Source organism: Bos grunniens, chromosome 5 (assembly GCF_055505025.1).
Source record: "Bos grunniens cultivar Pamir isolate PY7600 chromosome 5, Bosgru_T2T1.0, whole genome shotgun sequence".
Lineage (NCBI taxonomy): Eukaryota > Metazoa > Chordata > Mammalia > Artiodactyla > Bovidae > Bos > Bos grunniens.
In genome coordinates, this window is record NC_141169.1 from 31,363,635 (window position 1) to 31,379,748 (window position 16,114).

General features: G+C 41.8%; 2 protein-coding genes across 7 annotated transcripts in view; one reads left to right on the top strand and one right to left on the bottom strand.

Annotated features, from left to right (window-relative positions):
• LOC147371657 (tubulin alpha-1C chain) overlaps positions 1 to 8,096 on the bottom strand; it is a 91,432-nt gene extending 83,336 nt beyond the window's left edge. For all 5 annotated transcript variants that reach the window (XM_086399636.1, XM_086399638.1, XM_086399637.1 and 2 more), the window contains exon 1: positions 7,651 to 8,096. The gene's annotated coding sequence lies outside the window, so the exon portion shown is untranslated. The remainder of the gene's footprint in view (positions 1 to 7,650) is intronic.
• Positions 7,797 to 12,001, top strand: LOC147371659 (tubulin alpha-1A chain). Of its 2 annotated transcripts, none has more exons than XM_086399627.1 (4): positions 7,797 to 8,404; positions 9,925 to 10,147; positions 10,291 to 10,439; positions 10,809 to 12,001. In XM_086399627.1, exons 2-4 carry the CDS (start codon positions 10,027 to 10,029, stop codon positions 11,787 to 11,789), a joined length of 1,251 nt encoding a protein of 416 aa, XP_086255753.1. In that variant the 5' UTR covers positions 7,797 to 8,404; positions 9,925 to 10,026; the 3' UTR covers positions 11,790 to 12,001. The 2 variants fall into 2 exon arrangements, with proteins under 2 accessions (XP_086255753.1, XP_086255752.1); XM_086399626.1 differs by having other exon boundaries at positions 7,797 to 7,894.
• The last annotated feature ends 4,113 nt before the right edge of the window (positions 12,002 to 16,114 follow it).

A 16,114-nucleotide genomic window follows, 5' to 3' on the forward strand; every position in this document is an offset into this window, starting at 1 on the left:
GGAGCAACCCAGGCCCGAGGCCAGGGGTGGCGACGAGAGGAGTTACCCCGCGTCCGAGGTCAGGGGCGGCGGCCGGGAGGAGATACCCCATGCCCCAAGCCCGAGGCCAAGGGCGGAGGCGGGGAGGAGCAACCCCACGTCCAAGAAGCCAGGGGCTGCGCGGGCGGGCGCAGGAGGGCCTAGAGGAGCTATCCCACATTGAAGGTAAGGAAGGGCGGCGGTGAGGAGATACCGCTCGTCCAAGGTAAGGAGCAATGGCTGCGCTTTGCTGGACCAGCCGTGAAGAGATACCCCACGCCCAAGGTAAGAGAAACCCAAGTAAGATGGTAGGTGTTGCAAGAGGACATACGAGGGCAAACACACTGAAACCATACTTAGAGAAAACTAGTCAATCTAATCACACTAGGACCACAGCCTTGTTTAACTCAATGAAACTAAGCCATGCCCGTGGGGCAACCCAAGATGGGTGGGTCATGGTGGAGAGATTTGACAGAATGTGATCCACTGGAGAAGGGAATGGCAAACCACTTCAGTATTCTTGCCTTGAGAATCCCATGAACAGTATGAAAAGGCAAAATGATAGGATACTGAAAGAGAAACTCCCCAGGTCAGTAGGTGCCCAATATGCTACTGGAGATCAGTGGAGAAATAACTCCAGAAAGAATGAAGGGATGGAGCCAAAGCAAAAACAATACCCAGCTATGGATGTGACTAGTGATAGAAGCAAGGTCCGATGCTGTAAAGAGCAATATTGCATAGGAACCTGGAATGTCAGGTCCATGAATCAAGGCAAACTGGAAGTGGTCAAACAAGAGATGGCAAGAGTGAATGTCGACATTCTAGGAATCAGCGAACTGAAATGGACTGGAATGGGTGAATTTAACTCAGATGACCATTATATCTACTACTGCGGGCAGGAATCCCTCAGAAGAAACGTAGTGGCCATCATGGTCAACAAAAGAGTCCGAAATGCAGTACTTGGATGCAATCTCAAAAACGACAGAATGATCTCTGTTCGTTTCCAAGGCAAATATCACAGTAATCCAAGTCTATGCCCCAACCAGTAACGCTGAAGAAGCTGAAGTTGAATGGTTCTATGAAGACCTACAAGACCTTTTAGAACTAACACCCAAAAAAGATGTCCTTTTCATAATTGGGGACTGGAATGCAAAAGTAGGCAGTCAAGAAACACCTGGAGTAACAGGCAAATTTGGCCTTGGAATACGGAATGAAGCAGGGCAAAGACTAATAGAGTTTTGCCAAGAAAATGCATTGGTCATAACAAACACCCTTTTCCAACAACACAAGAGAAGACTCTATACATGGACATCACCAGATGGTCAACACTGAAATCAGATTGATTATATTCTTTGCAGCCAAAGATGGAGAAGCTCTATACAGTCAGCAAAAACAAGACCAGGAGCTGACTGTGGCTCAGACCATGAACTCCTTATTGCCAAATTCAGACTTAAATTGAAGAAAGTAGGGAAAACCACTAGACCATTCAGGTATGACCTAAATTAAATCCCCTATGATTATACAGTGGAAGTGAGAAATAGATTTAAGGGCCTAGATCTGATAGATAGAGTGCCTGATGATCTATGGAATGAGGTTTGTGACATTGTACAGGAGACAGGGATCAAGACCATTCCCATAGAAAAGAAATGCAAAAAAGCAAAATGGCTGTCTGGGGAGGCCTTACAAATAGCTGTGAAAAGAAGAGAAGCAAAAAGCAAAGGAGAAAAGGAAAGATATAAGCATCTGAATGCAGAGTTCCAAAGAATAGCAAGAAGAGATAAGAAAGCCTTCTTCAGCGACCAATGCAAAGAAATAGAGGAAAACAACAGAATGGGAAAGACTAGGGATCTCTTCAAGAAAATCAGAGATACCAAAGGAACATTTCATGCAAAGATGAGCTCGATAAAGACAGAAATGGTATGGACCTAACAGAAGCAGAAGATATTAAGACGAGGTGGCAAGAATACACAGAAGAACTGTACAAAAAAGATCTTCACGACCCAGATAATCACGATGGTGTGATCACTCACCTAGAGCCAGACATCCTGAAATGTGAAGTCAAGTGGGCCTTAGAAAGCATCACTATGAACAAAGCTAGTGCAGGTGATGGAATTCCAGTTGAGCTATTCCAAATCCTGAAAGATGATGCTGTGAAAGTGCTGCAGTCAATATGCCAGCAAATTTGGAAAACTCAGCAGTGGCCACAGGACTGGAAAATGTCAGTTTTCATTCCAATCCCAAAGAAAGGCAATGCCAAAGAATGCTCAAACTATCGCACAATTGCACTCATCTCACACGCTAGTAAAGTAATGCTCAAAAGTCTCCAAGCCAGGCTTCAGCAATATGTGAACCGTGAACTTTCTGATGTTCAAGCCGGTTTTAGAAAGGCAGAGGAACCAGAGATCAAATTGCCAACAGCCGCTGGATCATGGAAAAAGCAACAGAGTTTCAGAAAAACATCTATATCTGCTTTATTGACTATGCCAAAGCCTTTGACTGTGTGGATCACAATAAACTGTGGAAAATTCTGAAAGAGATGGGAATACCAGACCACCTGACCTGCCTCTTGAGAAATCTGTATGCAGGTCAGGAAGCAACAGTTAGAACTGGACATGGAACAACAGACTAGTTCCAAATAGGAAAAGGAGTTCATCAAGGCTGTATATTGTCACCCTGTTTATTTAACTTATATGCAGAGTACATCATGAGAAACACTGGACTGGAAGAAACACAAGCTGGAATCAAGATTGCTGGGAGAAATATAAATAACCTCAGATATGCAGATGACACCACCCTTATGGCAGAAAGTGAAGAGGAACTCAAAAGCCTCTTGATGAAAGTGAAAGTGGAGAGTGAAAAAGTTGGCTTAAAGCTCAACATTCAGAAAATGAAGATCATGGCATCTGGTCCCACCACTTCATGGGAAATAGATGGGGAAACAGTGGAGACAGTGTCAGACTTTATTTTTCTGGGCTCCAAAATCACTACAGATGGTGACTGCAGCCATGAAATTAAAAGATGCTTACTCCTTGGAAGGAAAGTTATGACCAACCTAGATAGCATAATTCAAAAGCAGAGACATTACTTTGCCAACAAAGGTCCATCTAGTCAAGGTATGGTTTTTCCTGTGGTCATGTATGGATGTGAGAGTTGGACTGTGAAGAAGGCTGAGTGCTTAAGAATTGATGCTTTTGAACTGTGGTGTTGGAGAAGACTCTTGAGAGTCCCTTGGACTGCAAGGAGATCCAACCAGTCCATTCTGAAGGAGATCAGCCCTGGGATCTCTTTGGAAGGAATGTTGCTGAAGCTGAAACTCCAGTACTTTGGCCACCTCATGCGAAGAGTTGACTCATTGGAAAAGACTCTGATGCTGGGAGGGATTGGGGACAAGAGAAGGGGACGACAGAGGATGAGATGGCTGGATGGCATCACTGACTCGATGGACGTGAGTCTCAGTGAACTCTGGGAGTTGGTGATGGACAGGGAGGCCTGGCGTGCTGCGATTCATGGAGTCGCAAAGAGTCGGACATGACTGAGCAACTGATCTGATCTGATGGGAGGGAAACGCTGGACTGGAAGAAACACAAGCTGGAATCAAGATTGCTGGGAGAAATATAAATAACCTCAGATATGCAGATGACACCACCCTTATGGCAGAAAGGGAAGAGGAACTAAAAAGCTTCTTGATCAAAGTGAAAGTGGAGAGTGAAAAAGTTGGCTTAAAGCTCAACATTCAGAAAATGAAGATCACGGCATCTGGTCCCATCACTTCATGGGAAATAGATGGGGAAACAGTGGAAACAGTGTTAGACTTTATTTTTTTGGGCTCCAAAATCACTGCAGATGGTGACTGCAGCCATGAAATTAAAAGACGCTTGCTCCTTGGAAGGAAAGTTATGACCAACCTAGATAGCATATTCAAAAGCAGAGACATTACTTTGCCAACAAAGGTCCATCCAGTCAAGGCTTTGACTGGACTATGGTTTTTCCAGTGGTCATGTATGGATGGGAGAGTTGGACTGTGAAGAAAGCTGAGCGCCAAAGAATTGATGCTTTTGAACTGTGGTGTTAGAGAAGACTCTTGAGAGTCCTTGGACTGTAAGGAGATCCAACCAGTCCATCCTAAAGGAGATCAGTCCTGAATGTTCATTGGAAGGACTGATCCTAAAGCTGAAACTCCAATACTTTGGCCACCTTATGCAAAGAGTTGACTCACTGGAAAAGACCCTGATGCTGGGAGGGATTAGGGGCAGGAGGAGAAGGGCACGACAGAGGATGAGATGGCTGGATGGTATCACCGACTCAATGGACATGAGTTTGAGTGAACTCCGGGAGTTGGTGATGGATAGGGAGGCCTGGCATGCTGCGATTCGTGGGGTCACAAAGAGTTGGACATGACTGAGCGACTGAATTGAACTGAACTAGTTCAATTTGGTATATATGTGAGAAACCTGGCTAGAGACTGGAAGTTTACTATAAGATCAGGATCTAAAAGGAGATGTCAAGAAGTCATCTGCGCACAGAAAGGATCTGCAGTCTTGGGAATGAACACACTTACCATCCACCAGAGTAGGATCCACAGTATAAAATGAGGAAAAAGTCTAGGACCAAACCTTGAGGAGTTCCAATATTTAAAGATTAAAAGAAGAAGAATCAGAAACTGAGAAGAAACAAAAAAATGTAGGAGGGAAACCCAGAAAATAAGAGAATTTTGAAGCCAAAGGTACACAAAGTGTCTCAAGAAACAGATAACAGTCAACTGTGAGAAAGCTTATCACAGGTCAACAGGAACCCAAAAGTGTCCAGTGGATTTAGCAACAGAGAGGGCATTTGGTTTCAAGGAGTGGTGGGAGCAGAATCCAGACTGAAATGTATTTAGGGTTAAATAGGAGGTGAGAAGTAGAAAAGAAAAAAAAAAAGTAGGAAAAAGAAGTGATAAATAACTCCCTTGTTTCCTATAGAAGTTATGATATTTGGGGCCATTCAATGGATTCTACAAGTCTCCTCCCCATACACACACAGAAACACATGCCATTCTCAAACTTATATACATGTACTTGTTTTATTTCTTTAATTGGAAGAATCTAGAGAAAAGAGACCTTTCTACTACCTCTGAATTCTCTAAGATATATAGGATGATCCAAGGCTTATTGTAGACAGTGAGTAAATGCTTATGAAATAAAAAAGGAAAATGGTTTATTAAATACCTCTAAACTACTAACCATGAAAAGTTAATGAAAATATGCACAGAAAGAAATCATTCATTTAATTCAACAAACATGTATATAATGTCTACCATATGCTAGGCAATTTGTCAAGGACTCGGATTCACATTGTAATAGAGGAAAGATACAGACCATCAAATAAATAATTTAAATTCCAAAAATACTATGAAAGAAAAATGTTTTATGCTAATTTTACTGTCGACAAGAAATAATACATTAGTAGAATATTTATACATGCATGCTGATGTAAGTTAAAGTTGACAGTAAATATAAAAAATGATCTAGTAAAAAAATGGTTTTTTTTGTTTCCCATAGTTTGCATGCTATTAAGCCAGATAATGAGGAACAAAAATAATAGATTATTATTTCCCCTCATCTTCCATTTATATATTTAAGATTAATGGTGTTCATATATTTGATTTCTGACCTAGATCTTACTGTTACTTATGGCCAAGGAGAGGGGGAAAAAAAGCCACATTTCATGAATGGTTCTGAGATAGAATTACAAAGAATCAATTGCATGAACCCACCCCTCTTTTATTGAATCCTCTGTAAATTGCATAAAGAACGGAGGCTGTTGAGGAAATGACATATTTCTTCTATACTGTAAAGAAAATCAAATTCAAAACAGTGTCTCTCATTCCAAAAAAGGAGATTTTTATACTGTATCATGGTCCAAAAGTGTGTGATTTATTTCATTATTAAATTTTTGAAAGAAGTATTTTCAATGAGCTACTTATTAATCCTTATACTTCCCTATGACATTTAATTCCTATTTTTGTTAAGTGTATCTCTGGGTTCAAAAAAAAGCTTCAAGTCATCCTTAATCCTGTGTCTCTTTACTGAAATATACTTCTATTTGCAAAAAGGGTGTATAAAGATAAGATAATAAAGACTATTTTTCCTATAAAATATGCAAGAAATAGGTAAAACTATTTGTGTCGGGTCTTGTTTTTTCCTAGAGAACACTACTGCAGCAAATTTGAACAAGTAAAGCAGAGCTGGGGCTGGCAGCCTAGAAAAATCCATGGCTGCCACTGTCACACCACAACCTGCAGCAGCTGTCTCAAGTCCCTCCCTCCCACGCCAAAGCACTGCCTGCCAGCCCAGCAGGAATGAATGGATTCTGCAGAGCACTATAAATGGTGCTGCAGATCCTGAAAATCTCTTGCTAAAAACCAAAAGGAAAAATCATCTGCCAACTTCGGGGGCCACAGCAAACTTCTTTACCTCTGAAATTTCATTAGCAATGTCAAATGTACCCAGTCCAGAGTCATATTCTGCATTGTACATCTTTGTTGATAATGGAAGCTTTCTGAGTAGCAAAAGAATGTTACTGCAGTCCACTTCCTTAAGCAAAGCCTTTTGTCCCAAGAGGCAATTGAGCAACCACCAGAGTCTCTAATTGAATAGCAGCTGTATGAGGCTGGCTACAATTCCCACAGTTAGAAGCCCAATCTTAGAGGAGGAGAATTTACTGAATTCACATAAGATTTACATTAAAAAAAAAAAAATGCAGTTATTGAGGTGACATCTACACAGCTGTCCATGGGAGGAGACAATATTACAAAATGGTCTTCTTTTTTACACTATACAACTCTCTTCCTTTCTAATGTGGTGTCCCAGTAATTTTTCTCTTTCCAGAAGACAGAACAATGCACAATATAACTGCATGCACAGGTAGTACTAGCGTCTAAACATAATTCTCTCTCCTTGTATTTTCTCAATTCTATATTAGAAAAGATGATTCATTTTAAGGAACAATACACGACATAAAATATATTAACATAGACTTCTGGAATATTTCTAGTAGAGTAAGTATGGTATGTTCATTAGATCTGAATTATCTTCATGTTAGAACTATTTGTGTGCTTCCATAGTTAGTATGATTGTTCTTTTCATCTACTGTTTTTGTTTAGCTTTTAGGGAGAGGGTGGCAAAAGAAGGTCTGAAAAAAAATTACTTGAACCTGAGAAACCATTTTGGATGGTTATTGAATAGTTTTTTAATTAAAAAAAAAACACATTTACCCAAGCCATTTTAAGCATCATTCCCATCTTCTCTTCTACTTTATTTTTAAAGCATTAGAGATACTGAATCTTCACCGAATGTGGGTTTAGTACACTTTGAGGGAGAAGCTGAAAGTAATTTTCCATTAAAATATTTCATCTCAAGTTCTGCGATTAAATGTTGGGAGGAAAGTCTTTACATTGATGATTTTAACTGCAGTTTGAGGTTTAAACAATATAAAATCACCCAACTCCAGTTCTCTTTCTCTCCCTCCCCCCACCCCTTCCCAACCCCACCCCGTAATGGATGCTCGGCTGACTGTTTTGCTCGGTCTCTTTGTCTGAAGGATGCAAGCAGTCTATGGATGCTAGGGGAAAAGGGGTGGGGGAGAGATTACCTCATCCCATGTCGCATGCACCAATCACCACTCTTCTGTCGTGGCTCCTCTGGGCAGATTGAGGGGTCTGGACCAACAGGAAAAGGCCCCAGCCCATCCCCATGGTGACCGAGTTGTATATAGGGAGCCGCAGACGCCCATGTGCCGCAGGTTCTCTTACATCGACCGCCTAAGAGTCGCGCTGTAAGAAGTAACAACCTCTTCTCTCCGCCATCTGCTCGGCAGCCGCAAAACAGCAACTATGGTAAGAGTGTCTCCTCCGGCTCTTTGTGACGCTGGGTGGGTTCAGCCTCCCCAGGGTCTCCTTGGAAAATCTTAAAACCTTTGTCCTTTACAACTCGTTTGGGTAAGAGTAGCTTTACACTTTATTTGCGAGGTTTAGCTTTGTCTGCGGCCGGGCTCCCCGCCGCAGTGCGGGGTGCAGGAGCCCCGCCACGACTGAGTCCAGGGCGCGGCTGAGCCGTGAGGGGGAACAAAGGCGGCGCCTAGGGAGGTTTTGTTATCCGAGCCCCTGGCAGCCGCATGCAGCAGCCCATCTGTCGGTCACGAAAGGGGCTGGAGCAGGCAGGGCGGTCTTGGCGTCGCCTGCTCGGCTCCCGTGTGCGCACGATAGTCGTGTGACTCGGAGAGGCCTTTCCTCGCGTTGTTCCCCGGGGACAGGGAGAGGCGTCGTCGACCGAAAAGACGTGGGTCGGTGGGTGTAGCTGGGAAGAAGACTCGGGGAGAGAAGGAAAGGGACAAAGCGGAGCCTGAGGTTAGTATTAAAAAAAAAAAGGATCCCTCGCCAGTTCGTTGGTGTTTTAGAAAGACACCCATGTATTAACAGGGAAAATGGTTAGTTTCTGTGGCGGCCGGCGTCGAGGCGGCGCAGGGGCGGAGTTGTTTGTTTCTGCTTCTCTGGCCTTGGAGCCGCTGGGCGGGGTTCGTCCTCACTAAGCCTCCTCTGTCAGAAAGACTTTTAACAAGCCTTTCATCTTTGCAGAACCGTAGGCGGTAAAAGGTTTTTCATTCACTGTCAAAACTTAGATTAATTTTTTTTTTTTTCCCTTGAGGAGCGAAGTCACAATTCACATGACAAGCCCTTTAATGTCTGGTCTGGGGCCGCCCCGCCCTGGCTGACTCCTGTGTGTGTCTGTCTCGATCGCACATTCAGCGAGAGAAAAAGCCGATTTTGTGAGCCAGGGTGCTCTAATGTGGAGGACCCAGGGAAACGCCCTTCCCCGCTCCCCGCCCCGCGCCGCCCAGCCCCCGTTTGTCAGTGACTAGACAATGGACAGACAAAGGAAGTTGTACCGTAAAGGCTACGGAGGGGACACTCTCTACTGAATGTAATGAGTATGAGTATTCTGTGGTGGGTACGAAATTTCAGAATGAAAACATTATTTTGTTGTTTTATATAAATATTTCATTATTCTTTCACTGGGCTTTAAGCTTGGTAGCTTTTCATGTTCTATTTATTTCTAGTTTAGGAACTGTTGTTTTAAAGATACTAATAACTTTTCAGTTTTTTGCAGTGGAGAAGACTCTGGGAAAACTTTTTTAAATAATGAAAATGCTGCAAAGAAGACTTACACTCTTGTGTAGCTGTCTTTTGTTCTAGTGCATCTTCTTTAATTCATTTCAATTTAGGCATATGGTCCCAGGCTGGGTCAGAAGAGGAAAACTGGCAGATAGCACAATGAGATCATGTAGGCAGTTGCTGGAAATAGAGCTTGCTCTGTTAAATAATGTAGCAGATAGTACAGGCTGGCACCAGGCACAGCAAATGCAGCAATGCAAGAGACAGTCCTTGTTTAGCTTCTATCCCCTAATACTGATGGATTCTGCAGATAGACTGCAGAAGGGTGTGGCTTCTAGCCTCATCTGCAGTACAATGTCCATATAGAAATACCAAGTCCTATCAGAAAAAATGTTCATCTTTAAAGGTGAAGGAGGCAGTAATAATGATTCCAATTAACTAGTGATTGAATTTAATTCATTTTACAAAAATTTTGTGCTTGACTTTTTTAAATATGAAAAATCTATTCGAGTATGGCTGTTGGAACAATTGGCTTGCACCATGTGCTTAACTGTGCAGCCTTATTATTCAGACCACACCCATCTGCAGCATTTGTAGCAAGTGCTTTTCTTTAACTGTTTCTATTATGTTAGGGATATGACCTTAAATAAATTTGAAGAATACTTGTATATTACTAGAAATTGTTTGGAAATTTATTGAAAATTGAAAATGCTAATATAACTAATTTGACAATTTTTCTCTTTTCCTTCCCACAGCGTGAGTGCATCTCCATCCACGTTGGCCAGGCTGGTGTCCAGATCGGCAATGCCTGCTGGGAGCTCTACTGCCTGGAACACGGCATTCAGCCCGATGGCCAGATGCCAAGTGACAAGACTATTGGGGGAGGAGACGACTCCTTCAACACCTTCTTCAGTGAGACAGGGGCTGGCAAGCATGTGCCCAGGGCAGTGTTTGTAGACCTGGAACCCACAGTCATTGGTGAGTTGACCTCAGTAGCTTCAGTGAGAATCCTGGGGGTCTGGGACAGGAGGTGTGTCCTGTGGGCTCCACTGATAGCCTGGGGTGGAGCAGACTTGTGTGGGTTGTTAATGATGGGTGGCTGCTTCATTTTCCTTTTCCAGATGAGGTTCGCACTGGCACCTACCGCCAGCTCTTCCACCCTGAGCAGCTCATCACAGGCAAAGAAGATGCCGCCAATAACTATGCCCGGGGTCACTACACCATTGGCAAGGAGATCATTGACCTCGTCTTGGACCGAATTCGGAAACTGGTACATTTATTCTCAAGAATAAAGTAAATTAAAAAAAAAAAAGAATAAAGTAAATTAATGAACCTGAGAGATTTGAAATATGCTCTTTTTTTTTCAAAAACAACTGAAATGCAATAAAGAGTAAGGTTAATTATTCCTTTATAGTTTTAAAGTTCAATTAAAATATGTACTATTTGATGTCATTTGATAAATATTCACGAAGATATTTTTAATAAAGAAATGCTGAGTAGTTTAAGAAAGGTCTACATTTTAAAAGTTTCTGTCCAAATGCAATCTCATTCTTTGGAATTAATGTGAAAAGTGAAAATCTTTACTATGATGACATCACAAAGAGCAATAACTATGTTTTTTCTATTCCTCTTTTTTCAGGCTGACCAGTGCACAGGTCTTCAGGGCTTCTTGGTTTTCCACAGCTTTGGTGGGGGAACTGGTTCTGGGTTCACCTCCCTGCTGATGGAACGCCTCTCAGTCGATTATGGCAAGAAGTCCAAGCTGGAGTTCTCCATTTACCCAGCCCCCCAGGTTTCCACAGCTGTCGTTGAGCCCTACAACTCCATCCTCACCACCCACACCACCCTGGAGCACTCTGATTGTGCCTTCATGGTAGACAATGAGGCCATCTATGACATCTGTCGTAGAAACCTCGACATTGAGCGCCCGACATATACTAACCTGAATAGGCTGATAGGTCAAATTGTGTCCTCCATCACTGCTTCCCTGAGGTTTGATGGCGCCCTGAATGTGGATCTGACAGAGTTCCAGACCAACCTGGTGCCCTATCCCCGCATCCACTTCCCTCTGGCCACATACGCCCCTGTCATCTCTGCTGAGAAAGCCTACCATGAACAGCTTTCTGTAGCAGAGATCACCAATGCTTGCTTTGAGCCAGCCAACCAGATGGTGAAATGTGACCCTCGCCATGGGAAATACATGGCCTGCTGCCTGTTGTACCGTGGTGATGTGGTTCCCAAAGATGTCAATGCTGCCATTGCCACCATCAAGACCAAGCGTACCATCCAGTTTGTGGACTGGTGCCCCACTGGCTTCAAGGTTGGCATTAACTACCAGCCTCCCACTGTGGTACCTGGTGGCGACCTGGCCAAAGTACAGCGAGCTGTGTGCATGCTAAGCAACACCACAGCCATTGCTGAGGCCTGGGCTCGCCTGGACCACAAGTTTGACCTGATGTATGCCAAGCGTGCCTTTGTTCACTGGTACGTGGGTGAGGGCATGGAGGAAGGAGAGTTTTCTGAGGCCCGTGAGGACATGGCTGCCCTTGAGAAGGATTATGAGGAGGTTGGTGTGGATTCTGTGGAAGGAGAAGGAGAAGAAGAAGGAGAGGAATACTAAAGTTAAAATGTCACAAAGGTGCTGCTTTTACAGGGAAGCTTATTCTGTTTCAAACATTGAAAAGTTGTGGTCTGATCAGTTAATTTGTATGTTGCAGTGTATACGCTCATATACAATTACTGACCTATGCTTTAAAACATGATGCTTTGTTACAGACCCAAGCTATCCGTTTCTCCGATGGGTTTGAATAAAGTATTCCCTGTCTTAAATGAGCTCAGTCTTGTGTTTTCTATTCAGGTGTCCAGAAATTTTTCATCTATTCAGTACATTGAGAAGAAAGAATAACTATTGACTGTAGTTTATACATATTTTACACAGCAACTTGCTTTTTAATTTTAAATTGTCCTAGTATATTACAAAATATAAAATACATATCTAAAAATTATCATTAGATGTAAATCAACTGTACTTCAACTTTAAAAGCTGATTTTTTAAAAAGGTGAAGAATACCATTAGATAACATCCATGCTACTCTTAAGTTTTGACAAGCATAATAGTTAAATTCCTAGTTCTTTGAGAATTTATATCTAATGCACAACTAAAATCTGGTTGACTGCTGGTCTCATGCAACTCAACAGATAAAATAGTGACTACTCCAAATGCATCGTGGGGCTTATAAGCCGATTTTCCTGTGCCTCATCTCCTTGGCAAGTGTCTCGTGCCATCACACTTTCTCTGCCCTGGGTTCTAAAAAGATGTCTGTTCTCTCCAAGCAGTTTCCTACTATACTAGACCTCGTTCTTTACTTTCTTCTCTCCAAACTTATTTTCAGCTGAATATCACATCGGAACAGCCTGATACATTTATTCACTCTATTATATACCTGAACTTTAACTCTCAGAGGATTTTCTTATTTTAATATGAGCCAATAACTTCAGAAGACAGAATTCTAATACTGTAATTGTAGGCGACAACCAACATGGTGAAAGAAAGTTTTGGACTAAGGACTTCAGCAACAGAGGTCAGCTGCCAGTCCAACTGACGAAAAGGCTAAGAACCCAGGAACAGCAAGTTGTCTTGTGCCATCGTGTTACCTTGTTCTGGGATAATACCCAGTGACGATGAAATGATTTTCTGGTATTAACTACCTATTTAATCTATTTTTTTCTTTGGCACTGCAAACTAAAGGGTGAATTGTATTGTAGTGCTATAATCAGTTTAATGTAAGTTAATAGAAATAAAAATAGATCAACTAATTTGAAAGTCAATTCAGTATTCCTTAGCAGTTTTTTTTTTTTTAATATTTATCTGGCTGTGCTGGGTTTTAGTTGTGAGATCTCCAGTCTTCGATGTGGATGTGGGATCTTTAATTGCATGGGGGATCTTTAGTGGATTCATAGTTGAAGCATGTGGGATCTAGTTCCCTCATCAGGGATCGAACCCTGGGTTCCCTGTATTGCAAGCGCAGAGTCTTAGCTACTGGACCAAGAGGGGACTTCTGCTCAGCAGTTTTAACTAAAGCTAATGGAAACAGATCTGATGCACAAAAGTAAAAGGTTTTGCTCATTCAGATAAAAAACTAGTGTGGAAATGAGATCAAATGTCAGCGTTTAATTTACATTCCCAGCATATAGCAAAATATGATACATGGTAGATGTACAATGGTCATTCGCTAGAAGAGTAAAGTGTAAGATAAAATAGGAACAAATACAAAAATCATTGAGTTAAAAAAACAAATATTGGTACTTTCCTGGTGGCACAGTGAATAAGAATCCACCTGTTAATGCAGGGAACACAGGTTTGAGCCCAGGAGGATCCCACATGCCACGGAGCAACTAAGCCCGTGTGCCACAACTGCTGAGCTGGAGCTCTAGAGCCAGAGAGCTGCAACTACTGAAGCCCACTTGCCTAGAGACGGTGATCTACAACAAGAGAAGCCACTGCAATGAGAAGCCACACGAAGAGTAGCTCCCACTCACTACAACTAGAGAAAGCCCAAATGCAGCAATGAAAACCCAGCACAGCCAAAAATAATTTTTTTTAAAGCAAATATTGTCTCATTCCACTTATGAGATAACTAGAATGGTCAAATTCATAGAGACAGAAAATAGAATAGGAGTTCCCAGGGCATGGGGGGAGCATATAATGGGAAGTTATTGTTTAAAGGATACACTATTTCATCTGGTTTGAAATGATGAACAGTGGTGATGGTTGCACAACAATGTGAATGTACTTAATGCTACAACTTCAACTGGACATTTAAAATAGGTTAAAATGTAAGCAACAGGGATATATTGTATAGCACAGAGAAACATAGCCATTATTTCATAATAACTTTTATTTTTAGTGAAGTGTAGTTGAATGCCAAAGAATTGATGACTTCAAACTGTGGTGCTGGAGGACTCCTCAAAGTCCCTTGGACAGCAAGGATATCAAACCAGTCAATCCTAAGGGAGATCAACCCTGAATATTCACTAGAAGGACTGATGCTGAAGCTGAAGCTCCAGTATTTTGGTCATCTGATGTGAATAGATGACTCATTGGAAAAGTCCCCGATGCTGGGAAAGATTAAAGGCAGAAGGAGAAGAGGGCATCAGAGAAAAAGATGGCTGGACGGCATCACCCGATGCTATGAATATGAAAACTCTGAGAGATGGTGAGGGACAGGGAGGCCTGGCATGCTGCAGTCCATGGGGTCACAAAGAGTCAGACATGGCTGGGCAACTGAACGACAAAAACAACACAGTTGATATAATATTTTATAATAACTTTATTATTTTATTTTTTATAATAACTTTAAATGAAGTATAATCTATAAAAATATTGAATCTCTACATTGTACACCTAAAACTTCTATAATATTGTAAATCACCTATATTTCAGGATTTTTAAAAGGTTAAAATAGTACATTTAATGTTTGTAATATCTCACCATGATTAAACAAACAAACAAACAATGGAAGCATAAACCAAAACAAATTTTTTAAATTACCTGTGAGGGAAAGGAATATGGTCTAGCCAGTCTTCTTTGAATGTATTTGTTGTATCATTTGACTGTAGAAACATGTAACTGTATTATGTATTATACAAATGAATTAAATCAAGGTGGAAAAAATATCTGCCAATCAAAAGCAAAATGAAACAAATCAATCTAACCAAGTATGAAGTTGGTGGCTTATTTACAAACTGGAGGATTATTTCAAGTGACTTTAAATCACAGTATTTGGGGATTCGCTGGTAGTTCAGTAGTTAGAAGTCCATGTTCTCACTGCTAAGGGCCCAGCATTTAATCCCTGGTTTGGGGGAACTAAAATCCCACACACTGCAGGGGGTGGCCAGAAAAAAGAAATAATTTGATTGTATATCCATTGTAAGTATATAGTCTAAGGAAGAAAAGGAACTCCAAAACAAAATCTGCTTTCAGTAATCATATTTCTATTAACTATTGATATTGTTATTTACAAAGTATTATATACCAGAATAAATTAAATAATTCATTAGCATTATTAATAAACAAAAATCTTCAGTTCAGTTCAGTTGCTGAGTTGTGTCTGACTCTTTGTGACCCCATGAATCGCAGTATGCCAGGCCTCCCTGTCCATCACCAACTCCCAGAGTATACCCAAACTTATGTCCATTGAGTCGGTGATGCCATCCAGCCATCTCATCCTATGTTGTCCCCTTCTCCTCCTGCCCCCAATCCCTCCCAGCATCAGGGTCTTTTCCAATGAATCAACTTTTCGCATAAGGTGGCAAAGTATTGGAGTTTCAGCTTCAGCATCAGTCCTTCCAATGAACACCCAAGACTGATCTCCTTTAGGATGGACTGGTTGGATCTCCTTGCAGTCCAAGGGACTCTCAGGAGTCTTCTCCAACACCACAGTTCAAAAGCATCAATTCTTCGGCGCTCAGCTTTCTTCACAGTCCAACTCTCACATCCATACATGACCACTGGAAAAACCATAGCCTTGACTAGATGGACCTTTGTTGGCAAAGTAATGTCTCTGCTTTTTAATATGCTATTTAGGTTGGTCATAACTTTCCTTCCAAGGAGTAAGCGTCTTTTAATTTCATGGCTGCAGTCACCAACTGCAGTGATTTTGGACCCCCCAAAAAACAAAGTCTGACACTCTTTCCACTGTTTCCCCATCTATTTCCCATGAAGTGATGGGACCAGATGCCATGATCTTCGTTTTCTGAATGTTGAGCTTTAAGCCAACTTTTCCACTCTCCTCTTTTACTTTCATCAAGAGGCTTTTTAGTTTCTCTTCGCTTTCTGCCATAAGGATGGTGTCATCTGCATATCTGAGGTTATTGATATTTTTCCCGGCAATCCTGATTACAGCTTGTGCTTCTTCCAGCCCAGCGTTTCTCATGATGTACTCT